Below are 12,145 nucleotides of genomic sequence, written 5' to 3' on the forward strand. Positions count from 1 at the left end.
ACAGAGAAAAACAACACCAACCCAGCCCCAACAATGTCGGCCAACGCCGAAGCAGTGACGCGCAATCTCCTCTCCCGCGGCCACTCCCCGCCCTCGGTCGACCGCATCTACGCCGAAAAGATCCAGCACCGCCCGCTCCGCCTGCGCGCAAACTCTCCACCTCCCGCCACCACCGCCCGCGAGGCCCGCCGCGCCGCCCGCCAGCAAAAGACCAAGGACCGCGCCAAGCAGCTCAGGCCGAAGCCGCTGTCGGCCAGGGAGAGGCGGCGGCTGGGGTTGTATCGGCTGCCGGCCAAGGGTGAGGCGCGCAGGTACGAGACGTTTGCGCCGCTGCACGCGCTGTGGCTCGACTACATCAGGGAGGTTCTGGGTGTTGGGGATCTGTGCAGCGGGGGCGTCAACGCCGCGGCCAAGTTGACCAGTGCGGATTTTCACGGCGCCGAGGTTGAGGTCGTGCGCAGCTCGTGTCCCGGAAGGGTGGGCATCAAGGGTATCGTCGTCAAGGATTCCAGGTTCGTGTTTGAGATTATCACGCGCAAGAATGTGCTCAAAATGGTGCCCAAGGAGGGTACGATATTCCGGGTCGAGGTGCCTCTCGCGGATACGGATGGTGTGAGTGGCAAGGACGAGGACGGCTCGAAAAAGCCAGATCAGGAGGTTGAGAATCTGCCATCGGACAAGGATGATCGCAAATTCGTCTTTGATATCCATGGCGAGCAGTTTCAGCTTCGCTCCATTGACAGGGCGAACAAGAAGTTCAAGGCACATTTCTTGCCGAATCTCTGAGTGGGCTGTCATTGTTCATCGTGGACATCTCGGCAGATGCTTAGGATATGAACCTAACATCGCATCTGAGGAACTCCCATTCGCCTCAACTAGTCGCGATACTCCTTGCATGAGCGCCAAATGAATAATATTCTAATCTACCCATAGCCACTACATTTGCGACAAGGGGCAACTACCGATGGTTAAAAGCGGCACAACAGTACTCACGCATCAAAGATCCATCCTAAGTTGTAAGTCAAAAAAGTCCTAAGTATCGAGTGGGTACATGAGTTTTTGCTAATCAAAAAAAAAAAATAAGATGTTGGATCTCTTTTTTTGGCAAAGTCAACGTGAATGACTTTCAGAATACGATCCAAGAAAACAGGATATGGACTCAAAATCCTAGGGATTTCTTGCACTAAATCATGAATCTGGAAAGTCATCTGTATATACCAAAGGTATACTTCTCCACAAACAAAGCAGTACATGATAAGGGGAAACTGTACTTGTCATCAACATCAACTATCTACCGTCTTTTCGTATTATGTCATATCTGGCGTGAAACTTTTATTTCGGAAGGTCTCGATACGTCTCGAGACTGATCTAGACGATTTCAGTCAACTCTGAACCTTTCTGATCAGCCGCGGCTCCTCTTGAGCTCCCCTAAACAGAGTCTGAAAACGCTCCGGCACATCGTTGCGGCCCAGTAAAAGCTCCACCATCTTCAACCCCGGGCCACTGCAAAACTTGTCATCCGCAAGCAGCACATCGAGCTCTCCCCACGTCCGCACGGCATGCGTCTGCGTCTCGTAGCCAAACTTCTCCCTGGCGCGATCCGCACCAAAGGCACGCGGCAGGTCCAGGTACCTCCACGGCGCGATGTCGTTGTACTCCTCCTCGGGCCCGTGGATGAGCCGCTCGTAGGCGTAGCCGCCATTGTTAAAGACGAAAACGGTCACGTCGAGCCGCTGCGCGATGATGGTGCTCAGCTCCTGCGCCGTCACCTGGAAGCTGCCGTCGCCGTCGAGCAGGATCGTGCGGCCGCGCCCACGCGCGCCCTCGAGCCCCCGCTTGGCCAGAGCCACGCCCAGGGCCGCGGGCAGCATGTGGCCGATGGAGAACCACTGGCCCGAGGCGATGACGCGCGCGCCCTCGGGTAGGAAGAAGTCGCGCGCTCCCAGGAGCGGCGTCGCGTTGCCGAGGAGGATCGTGTCGTGCGGCCGCAGGTACGTGCTCAGCTTGTCGTAGAGGTCCGTCTGCGTGATGGGTTCGTCGGCGTGCAGCGCCTTGGGCTTCCCGGCGTCGCGCCAGTCTTTTATGAGCCTGGCTGCTCTAGGGCGGATTGGGTTGTGCTTGATCATCTCGATCGCCCTACGAAGAGTCTCCTTGGTGATGTTTTCAAGCGTTACTGGGTTTGTCGAGCTGGTGCTGAATCTCTTTGGGGGCGTGGTGTTGGACGCTAGAATCATGAGCTTCATGTTTGGGTTCCCTGCCGATGCCTTCGGGACCGTCCTCCATCCGAATGTGTTGGTGTCGGAAAACATGGGACCAAAGGTTAGGACCAAGTCGGAAGAATTCACATAGTCCATCGAGTCGATTCGGCCAAAGGGGCCTGAATGCACTCCGTGGTAGTTGGGTAGGCTGTTGTCGACCATGCCAGCTCCCGAGGGCATGCAGAATGTGGGGATACCGGAGATGCGTACTAACTCGTTGATTTCGTCTTTGAGGCCATCGATTCCAAGACCTCGATCTACCAAAATCACGGGCTGTTTGGCTTCACGGAGGGCTTTCAAGATATTCTCCTCATCGATACTTCTCAATCCTTGTTCACCATCGTCGAGACCTTTCTCCAGCCAGCTGCTGTCAACTCCTACATCGACCAAGTCGGCCCGCAACGGGAAATACATAGTCTTGCTCTGGACAAAACTCCTTCGCAACATGGAATCAAACGTAGCGGCAAAATGACCTGCCGTGACTTCCCCGTACACCGAAGCACTGGAGCGAAACTCATCACGACCCTGGGTCAACAACCTGCCGATCTCGCGGAACGGCTCGAGGACTCCGCCCGGCTGCAGGGAATGATGGATAACGTTGGGGTAGATACCCTGGGCGGCCATGCTCGCGCGAGAGGGGACGCCGACGAGGTGGACGACGGGGACGCGCTCGGCCTGGCTGCCCGCGACGGCGTTGGCGGCCGACAGCTCCCCGACGCCCATGGTGGTGAAGACGGCGCCCACGCCGCGCACGCGGGCGTAGCCGTCGGCGGCGTAGGCGGCGTTCAGCTCGTTGCAGCAGCCGACCCAGCGCGACCCGGCCGGCGCGATGTGGTCCAGCGCCTGCAGCAGGTTGTCGCCCGGCACGCCGTGGACGTGGTCGACGCCGTACTGCCGGAGGCGCTGGAAGATGTAGCGCGCGAGGGGGATCTTGGACATGGTTGTTACTCGGTAGTTGGTGAAGGTTCTTTACCGCAAAGTCAACCTTGACTTGCCCTGCTGCCAGGGCCCATGCAAGGAATTGGCGTGATTAATATGAAGAAATAGAAATATTCCATGAATTAATAAGTAACGAAATTGCCGAAGACTCCATGCCATTATCCTTTGTTGGATCTCGCATTAAGTTCCCTGATACCCGACAACCCGGCAGCGACCCAGAACTTTGGCCCCTTGAATCCTGCGCCAGCATTGGATGATGACAACGGCTACCACCGTATCCCCCATGAAACCCACTGTACCGCCGAAGGGTCCCAGCCACGGGGATGTTCTAGTCTAAAACAATTCAGTCAAGTAAACCATTCCTAGTCGAGTAGGTACCTATTTATCACGACAAGAAACTCACTTTTTCTCTTTTTTTTATACTTTATTTGGAACAAGTATCAGCTAAGAAGTATCTCTAGTTTCGGGAATAAATATATCGGGGCCAAGACTCATTCAATGCGGATAAAGCCGACCCATCCCCTCTTCGGTTTTCCCTTGGGCTAAATGATGTTCAGCCGCGGATTACCAAGCTTCGCTGCGTCTTTTGTCCTCGCTGCCGCACGCCGTTTAACAACCCCCTATTGGGCTGCTCGGCGTAACTCAAGACTAATTGGATCCTCCGGATTGCAAACCAATCAAGACCTACGTGAGTACAGAGGCATGTCTCCCCTGAAAGACACAGAGGACGTCATAAACTGCATCTTTTGACAGGCTTATTCTACTTGATCACAAATAAAGGTAGTTTAGTAGTTATGCTGCCTCTCCTATCGCCCAGCCACTTCCCGAAGCAACCTGACAGTAGAGGGAACATATGCCTGGGACTGGTGAGAGTGTGGCGTGTCTCGACGGTGGGATTCAGTGGTCACACAGACCGATTATATTATTGTCATGTTGGATTTCTTTTCGTTCTTTTTCTGCTCAATCTTCTTACCACCGCTTTTCATACTTGTGGCAAGCCGCCCGAGGAATTATCTGCTAGCCCGATTCAGCAGCAGTAGTGGCTCTCACTAGAGATGCATGCTTGGCCAAACATGGAGAAACATATTGCAAGAAAATGGTATCGCATATACTATGTACATGATAGAAACTAAATTAGAGGTATCAAAGTCTCGAGCGTTGAACTCGAGGAGGCTCTGAGGACAAATGAAATAGGTACTTGGGGGCAGATCAGTAGTCTATACCTACCCTGCGTGAGCAAGCATCCTGATCCAACCCAGAGTACATAATGACTCGGTTTGAACGCCAGAGAGAAAAAGATAAAATGACAAAAACACCGTTGAAGAGACGGCGACTTGCGTCGCATCCATCTGTCACATCTAAGCTCCTCCATCTAAAGTGTCTAGACAGGCAGAAAAATGTCTGAAGTGCGATGAGCCCGACAAGCCCCTTTGCACGATTAATAAGCTTTTCTTCTTTGTATGTTGATCGTAGGGTATGAGGATGGCATATTAACTCCTCAATGGCCAGTTGATATTATCTTCCCTCCCGATGTGCACCTCGTTGGTGATCCATATCCCCTTCCTGTCGCCGGGGGGCCCGTTCGGCGGCCTCGCGCCCTGAGCCCTTTGGTTGTGGTCATACAAGCCCAGGATCAGATCGACGCTGTCGTCCCGCCGCAGCCTGTCGTGGCTGGTGTGGCTGCTCGCGACGCTGCCGTTGTAGCTGCGGGTGTGCGAGGTCGCCGGCCTGACGACGGCGGTACCGGCACCGACGTCGTCGTCGTCGCGCCGCCTGCCGTGGCCCCATACTGCATTGTTGGATACGCTCCGCACGTGCGCCGCGACGGGCCTCGCCGGCGGCTGCATGTGGCCCACGGCGTCGGGGAAGCGTGTGAACGCGGCCAGCCTCATCGCCTGCAGCGTAGTCGGGCTGACCGGCCCGTTGTGGTGGTAGTCCCTCCCCGCCGGGGATGCGGCGCGGCTTTCTAGGTCTATCGGCTTGGACATGGCGGCTGCGGCCGCGGCCAGGACCCTGCTGTCGTCGAGGGCGGAGTTGTTGGCCTCTAGGTCGTGCTCGGAGGAGGAGCATGTGGTTGAGGTTGTAGGGATCGTGGAAGGGTTGGTCGTGTTGGCCAGGCCGCCCTTCTCTTGTTTGGTTTGGATCATGGTGAAGCGTGGCAGCCTATCGTCGCTTTGCCCGGTCGGGGCCTGACCGCTTCTGTTCCTGTTGCTGACGGTTTCGTGCGTCACGCCGTGACGCTTCTTCATGTAGAGTGGTCGCAGGGTTGGGATGCCGATGCAGAACATGGCGACTGCGATCTCGGCGCCGGCCCAGCCGAAATATGGGACAAAGTTCAAGGTGTAGTTTAATACATCGAGCTTGGATAGAACGACCGTCCTGACGATGCTGCAAACTCCAGCGCTGTTGATAAAGGTTCTTGGTTAGTCCAATCACCCCCTTCAATAGTCTATATCAGAGCAAGAACAACATAGACAAGAAAGACTTACATGACACCCAGACTCATGCCTCCGGCGAGCATCAGCTTCTCCCTCTGCGGCATACGCAAGGACCAGATAAACAGCCACGGGAAGATGGCAAAGAAGAAGTCACAAGCACTCGACCAAACTATCAATTTCCAAGTCAGCATCAAATAACCGGTTCCCCCTTTTTGACTGGCCGAAAAAAAAAAAATACCACCTCAGAATGTGGGGAAAGCGGGCGTGACAAACCTCCAAGTCCGACACTCAACGGCTGGATCTGTATATTCCAAGTCCCCGGCGTCCGCAGCGGGTCCCAGCTCGCCTTGACGGGCGTGGTCTGGTTCCAGAGCATAATGGTGAGGGCGATCGAGGTGCCGGCGGTGATGGCGATGAGGACCCAGAGGGCGATGCGCTGCCAGGTGATCTGCACGACGCGCAGCAGAAAGAGGCCCATCGAGAGCTTGGCCATGGCGTTTCCCGTGATGGCAAAGGTGTTTGCGACGTAGGTCCAAAAGATGGCGTTGCTGGAGTCGTCGAGCCCCAGGCTCCAGAAGCTGCGGCCCAGACCGTAGTGCACGCCGACCTGGATGGAGCAGGTGAAGAGGAGCAGGAACAGGCCCGTCCAGGCATACATGTGATCCTCGGCGCCGACGAACTTGATGATGCGGATCCGCGTGTACAGCCGCAGGGCTACCAGAGTTAGGGACATGGCTGTTAATGCCCACATGGCGCAGGCCAGCTGCATGCCCGAGTTCCATTCCAACCCCATGATGGGATTTGTATTTTTTTTTGGGTATTTTCCTTTTTGTCTTGTTTTTACTGTGGTTTGGGCCACCGGGGTTCGATCCGGCTTTTCGACCTTGACGGTCTCTTTACTGTCGCAGCATTGGATAGAACCGAGTCGTTCAAGAACCTGTGTTGACTGGTAAGGCGCGTCGAGTACCGTGCGATGCGACCAATCCAGCCTTCCCGAGGCGGTTCAAACCAACGTCTCGATGGACGTGTGGTAGCACAGAGTAAGACAGTCAAGAGGGGCGCAACAGGAAACAAAGTTCAAAAACCAAGGAAGAGCAATAAAGGGTGGGTTTTCCTCCAAGGATGAAGGCAGGTTTCTTTTTCTTTAAAGAAAATATGTTCTTGTTTTTTTTATCTTTTCCTTTGATTTACAAAAGCGGGTGCGCAACAAAAAAAAAAAACCTATACAGGAAATAGAGCCCGGCGTCCAGTGTAAGTGGCCGATGAAGCGCCCCCCGATCCCCTAGACTCCTCAATCATACCGGACGCTACTCCATCAGAAAGCAATGAACCCTGATTGGGACGGACCAAGAACCTCTTGCGCTATAGCTGAGAGATCTATCGGATCAGACTTGGACGTCACTGGCCAGTTTGGGCGACCGCCATTGAGTAATTCCCGAGGCCGTGACGGTAGCCACCAATGCAGACGCTTATATCGCACGACCGCGTGATCAACGCCGCTCCTCCATGGGTCCAGCCCAGGGCTTCTAGACGTTGAGCTGAGGGGTTTTTTTTCCTTGCCTTTATGCTCAGTGTAACCTGGTTTGCCTGACCACCAACGTTCGGCCGAATAAGCACGAGTCCGATGGAGAGGTGGTGGGAGCTGATTTGATGCTTTCAGGTTCGGAGTGGCGCGGTACTCTGGGGTAGGAAGAACATGTCGGCGCTTGCACGCATTGGATTGGCTTGAAAATCCAATCTTGGCCGACCAATGTGTGTTGGAGAGATGGTAGCCGTTCGTCTCCACCTGCGCTGTACCCCATGTCGACGACATCTCATAGGCTGAGGTGTCAGCTGCAATTACTTCTAAGCGCCATGGATTTGTCTCTAGGGTCCAATGTGGTCAGTTCTTTGCCATCCACATTAAGTAGAAAACTTGGATCAAATACGCCGTTCATCCCACTTGAGATACTTATCTGCGCTTTTTTTTCTCTCTCTAGCGATAGATGACCTCAGCGCATTCGGTTAACCTTTGACCATAATCATTTCCCCATTTCTCATGTGACTTTATTGACCGCGGGAAATTGTGGGCCTCGAGATGTCAACTGCCGCTTGCCGCTGGTGGCTTGTTTGTTGTGGATTTGGAAGGACCGATATGGAGTCATGGACAGACAAAAGGTCAGTCAATCTTTTTGTTGCGATAGTACAACACATTGATAGGTTCGGAGTCTCCATTCCAAAACCAGATCCGCGAGTCTGATCTATTTTTGTCCTAGATAGGTTTATTGGTATTACTGGTGCTTTACACGATAGCTTAGATTAAAGGTCAAGTTTCCATGCCTACCTACCAATCTGGGTACCTTGCAACTAATTCGTAGTATGTTAGCTCTCACGTGCATACTTGAGGTAAGCTTCTATCTGGTCTAGATCAATTCCGTGCTAGTCCTGGGGGAGACTTTCTTTTTAATTCGCCTTGCTAGGAGAAAAACTCAATTCACCTTGGCGATATTCGCTTGCTCCCGTCCGGCACGTGACTCCTACCAACGAACCTTGGCCAAAGGTTTTTTGTTTTGCCTGGTACCAAAGAAACCGAGCAATCGTCAAACACTGTACACTAGACTAGACTAGACTAGTTCTAGGAGCAGCTCTTTTCGTTGTAGGCAAATTATTCTTTTCCGCACAAAAGGTTTCAAACCGCATAGTCCAAGTAACCAGCACCAGACTATTGTCCCAAACGTGTTCATCTTGTGCTAAACATCGTTAATCGGTCTACAGACTACTTAACTGTGGGTACCTACTTAACGTGGTACTTCCTCTAGACCAGAGGGTAGGTCATAGATTTCGCGGTCCGCAGGTATTTTCAAGCTCACTGGCTGGCAATCCTTCCCCAAACAGAAAAGGGAACAGACGTCATAAGCCAAAACGTGCCAAATATTCTCTATGCCCAGCACTTTCTGTCAGAGCCAAGAAAAGGCGTTTTAATGGATGAAATCTCCAGATAAGATCTCCATGTTATGCGGGGATATTTTGGTGCAAAACACTCCCGAAAAATACCCTGTTTGCAAAGACAACTAACAGTGCGGTGCCAGTATGTATTGTTGCTTGATGGATGCATGCTATAAGGACTGAAAAGACCCGCAAGCTCTTGATCTAGACCTAGGAGCAGATAATCATGTATTCGTTTAACTACATATCTTATTCCCGCTGGCTTCCTTTATCTCAGAACTAATACGGTAAAAATTGAGTAGCAAAATGAGTAGCTTACCAGTAAAACTTTTCATCGGCAAATACAAAAAGGTTTTGAACAGGCACTGGGCAACAGGTAGGAGGGGTGGTTGCATGAATACTCTGATGCATCATCCTTTTAAGTTATCAGATCCGAAAGGATCCCTCTTTTATTGATCAACCACCGGAGAAATCTCTTATCAGATCCCGCTGATGACCCCCATTTCCAGCCTTGACACCAACTTCTGAGCTTCCTGACATGATATTTCCTCGTTCAGAAAGGTTCAGGACAAGGTTACAATGATTTGCCAACAACAAGCCGGCATAATTCGGATGGGAAAGGACATTTGACGGATTGGTAGTCTGTCCACCTAGTCAGTATGTGTTGATTCTGTTGACTATTTCTAGTTTACTAGCTCTTTTGCTTCTTTTTTGCTCATTAATACTGGACTATCTATAAAAGAAACATGTTCGGCTAAAGTTTTTACCTTTGAGTCCAACACACGGCCCATAATTACCCTATTTGACATGGTTACATACGGGAGCTGGAAACTTCAAGTAGTCTCATGGTCGTATCCAGGAAGCACCTGGTGAGATAGAAGCAAACCTGAGGATTGACACACATGAACCAAAGGTTTGTACAGATGATTCGCAGGCCGGAGCCATATCTTCATCGTATGGCAGGGGGAAACCCCCAAGTCACGGCAGCATCTGACAAGTGGCTCGTGGATCCAATGCCTCTTCTGGATGCGCCGGAGGCTTTTGATTTTACCATTGCAGTTGATGCAACACATTATGCTCAGCCAGCTGTAGTTTTTGCCTACAGCCTTGAGTATTTACCTCTTTTCGTCACCCGTTTTGTCTCTGCCCCCTACTTGCCCAACCGGCATCTATTATGAGCTTTCATTTCAACGTCTCTTGTTTACAAGTGTCTGAGTAGTCTAGCCATGAAGGCCTGTCGACCCGAAACGATGTTCAACCCCAAGAGCCAGCCTTATGCCGGTCGTCTCGCAGACTGAGGGCCTCGACGACAGTTCCAGCGACAAGCGAGCCTCTCACGACAAGGAAAATACCGCAGGGGTCGAACATTCTACCACCTGCAGACCAGCACGATTTAAGCAAGGACGTTGAGCTTCAGCATGCTGTGGCAAAGATTCAAGCCGTCACTAAGGTGTGGACTTTCCAGTACCTTAGGTTGACATGTGTACTGTCAGTATTAGCCCCCTCATTCCAATGCGCCAAAAAAGACAAAAGAAAGAACGGCTGGATTAACAGTGCTGACGCGGATTTACACCCAAGATCTACCTCTCGTCTCGCTGTCGCTCGATGCAGCAAAACATGAACTCCAACCTCGGCCCCTATGTCACATCGGCATTCTCGCGACACGGCCTCCTAGCCATGGTGGGGATTGTAGCACGACCAGGTCTTATGTTCATGGCCATCTCCAACGGCATCGAGACGTACGCAGCAGCCAACGTGTTCTGGTCAGTCGGCAGCGTCGGCGTCGGGTTCGTCCACACCGTTCTGGTCTTGGACCTGACCTCGGTGCGGAACCGCATGATCATCTACACCCTCAACTCGACCGCCTACATCGGCAGTGCGTTTTCGGAGCTCCATCGTTGCCGAGTTTTTCCTCAAGAAGAGCAGCTTCCGCTGGGATTCTGGTGCATCTGCCATCATCTTTCCATACTTTAGCGCCTCCATCTGCGTCGTGCTTTGGCTGGACCTGCGCAAGGTCAAGAGACAGGGGCTCGTGCCGGATCAGGCGAGCGGCGCCAGGAACACGGTGCAATCGATCATTTTCTGCCTGAATGAGTTTGACGGTATGCTACTTCTAAGAATAGCTATGCGTATGTGATTCTGAGACTACGCTTTGCTAATCCATTACCTCTATTCGTATCAGTCGTGGGGATGATACTCCTTTGCGGAGGTTGATCCATTTTCATTTTGCCCTTCAACATCGTGTGTTACTGTCTGTAAGGATGGAAGTCGGCATACATAACTTTCATTATTATATTTGAGTTCTTCCTCGTGTTTGCCTTAGCTTTCTGGACACAAGCTTTGCAGTCGTACCCTTAGTCCCGTGGAAGAGTCTCAAGGGCCGGACCATACTGGGAGCTGCCCTTACCGCGAGCATTCTTTTTGTGAGGGCTGGGTAAGTCGTATTTCTATCACAGTATACTGTTACTCTTGGTCTCACTAACCGAGACCCCGAATGCAGAATTTGAGACTCTTATTTCTCGTCATACCTTCAGACGGTTCATCAACAGTCAATCTCTCAGGCCTGGTTTATCTCAAATATCTACGCCATCGCCTCTTGCACCTGGGGTCCTATTGTCGGCTAGTGAGTAACCCTTATTCCTGATTGATTGTTGTCCTCACCTGAAGCACTTTCAACACCGACACTCGTTAAAGAGACCTTCGCCAGATTCCCAAGGCGTGCTTCAACGAAACCATCATCATCTGCGAGCAGCTGACCGTCATGTCGGTCGTGCCGCACAACCAGGGCGCTGTGATGCTGGCGCTGGTCCGGCTAGCCACCTCCGTCCGCTCTTCTATCGGTCGGGCAATCTCGGGTGGCATCTGGACAAACCAGCCCCCTCTGTCGCTCCTGACCGGGATGCTGCCTGCGGACCAAAAGCCGATGCGACCGTCATCTACTGCTCGTTGCCGCTGCAGCTGTCGTATCTGTTTGGCAAGCCCGACCAGGAACGCCATCATCGCTGCGTATGGTGATGTGCAGAGGAAGCTGGACATTGCTGGGTCTTGTCTGATGCCCCTTGCTCTTGGAGTGGTGTTTTTTTGCGAGTAACATCAATGTTCAAAATACTAAGCAGACGGCCGGACAAACGTGTTAGGTGAGATTGTGCGGTTTGGTCCGGGTTTCCATCATGGGCTATACTAAAGCATAGTTTCAAAGATTCCAGGCCAAAAATATACGGCGAAAAACCAACCATTTAATCTAGCTAACTTGCTCAGTCTCGGCGATTTTAATAACCACCTATTCAGAATTTGAACCACCAGCGAGCTCGGCTGGATTTTCTTCTTGAATTTGCGCAAGGCATTTCCTCTGGAGAGTCAATAATACGAGAGTTACCTTAGACACAGCTGCATATATGGTTTCTCGGCATGCAGCAATTTCAGTGTTTTGGTGCAGATGTACAAAAAAAAGAGAGAGAAAATCATAAGCAATGGTTTATCTCGGGAAAGGCACAGCATGAAATGTTTGACGTCAATCCGTGGCACAGCAGACTACTGCTTTTGGCCGCCACCATTTTTAGCGACCAACCGCATATTTTTGGGCTA

General features: G+C 52.0%; 4 protein-coding genes across 4 annotated transcripts; 2 read left to right on the forward strand and 2 right to left on the reverse strand.

Annotated features, from left to right (window-relative positions):
• Nucleotides 1-33: 33 nt before the first annotated feature.
• Nucleotides 34-786, forward strand: PgNI_03589 (uncharacterized protein; the record flags this gene model as incomplete). Its single annotated transcript, XM_031123643.1, has 1 exon — nucleotides 34-786. One exon carries the CDS (start codon nucleotides 34-36, stop codon nucleotides 784-786), a length of 753 nt encoding a protein of 250 aa, XP_030983482.1.
• A 596-nt stretch (nucleotides 787-1,382) lies between these two features.
• On the reverse strand, nucleotides 1,383-3,197 carry PgNI_03590 (uncharacterized protein; the record flags this gene model as incomplete). The annotated part of the gene is made up of 1 exon (XM_031123644.1): nucleotides 1,383-3,197. One exon carries the CDS (start codon nucleotides 3,195-3,197, stop codon nucleotides 1,383-1,385), a length of 1,815 nt encoding a protein of 604 aa, XP_030984295.1.
• Nucleotides 3,198-4,687: 1,490 nt separating this feature from the next.
• PgNI_03591 (uncharacterized protein) lies at nucleotides 4,688-6,806 on the reverse strand (the record flags this gene model as incomplete). The annotated part of the gene is made up of 3 exons (XM_031123645.1): nucleotides 5,909-6,806; nucleotides 5,687-5,804; nucleotides 4,688-5,600 (listed from the first exon to the last, which is right to left on the reverse strand). The coding sequence occupies exons 1-3, from the start codon at nucleotides 6,426-6,428 to the stop codon at nucleotides 4,688-4,690; spliced, it is 1,551 nt and encodes a 516-aa protein (XP_030984627.1). The 5' UTR covers nucleotides 6,429-6,806.
• A 3,371-nt stretch (nucleotides 6,807-10,177) lies between these two features.
• On the forward strand, nucleotides 10,178-11,651 carry PgNI_03592 (uncharacterized protein; the record flags this gene model as incomplete). The annotated part of the gene is made up of 4 exons (XM_031123646.1): nucleotides 10,178-10,384; nucleotides 10,479-10,689; nucleotides 10,919-10,994; nucleotides 11,255-11,651. 4 exons carry the CDS (start codon nucleotides 10,178-10,180, stop codon nucleotides 11,649-11,651), a joined length of 891 nt encoding a protein of 296 aa, XP_030984628.1.
• Between the last annotated feature and the right edge of the window lie 494 nt (nucleotides 11,652-12,145).

Source organism: Pyricularia grisea (assembly GCF_004355905.1).
Source record: "Pyricularia grisea strain NI907 chromosome Unknown Pyricularia_grisea_NI907_Scaffold_2, whole genome shotgun sequence".
Taxonomy (NCBI): domain Eukaryota; kingdom Fungi; phylum Ascomycota; class Sordariomycetes; order Magnaporthales; family Pyriculariaceae; genus Pyricularia; species Pyricularia grisea.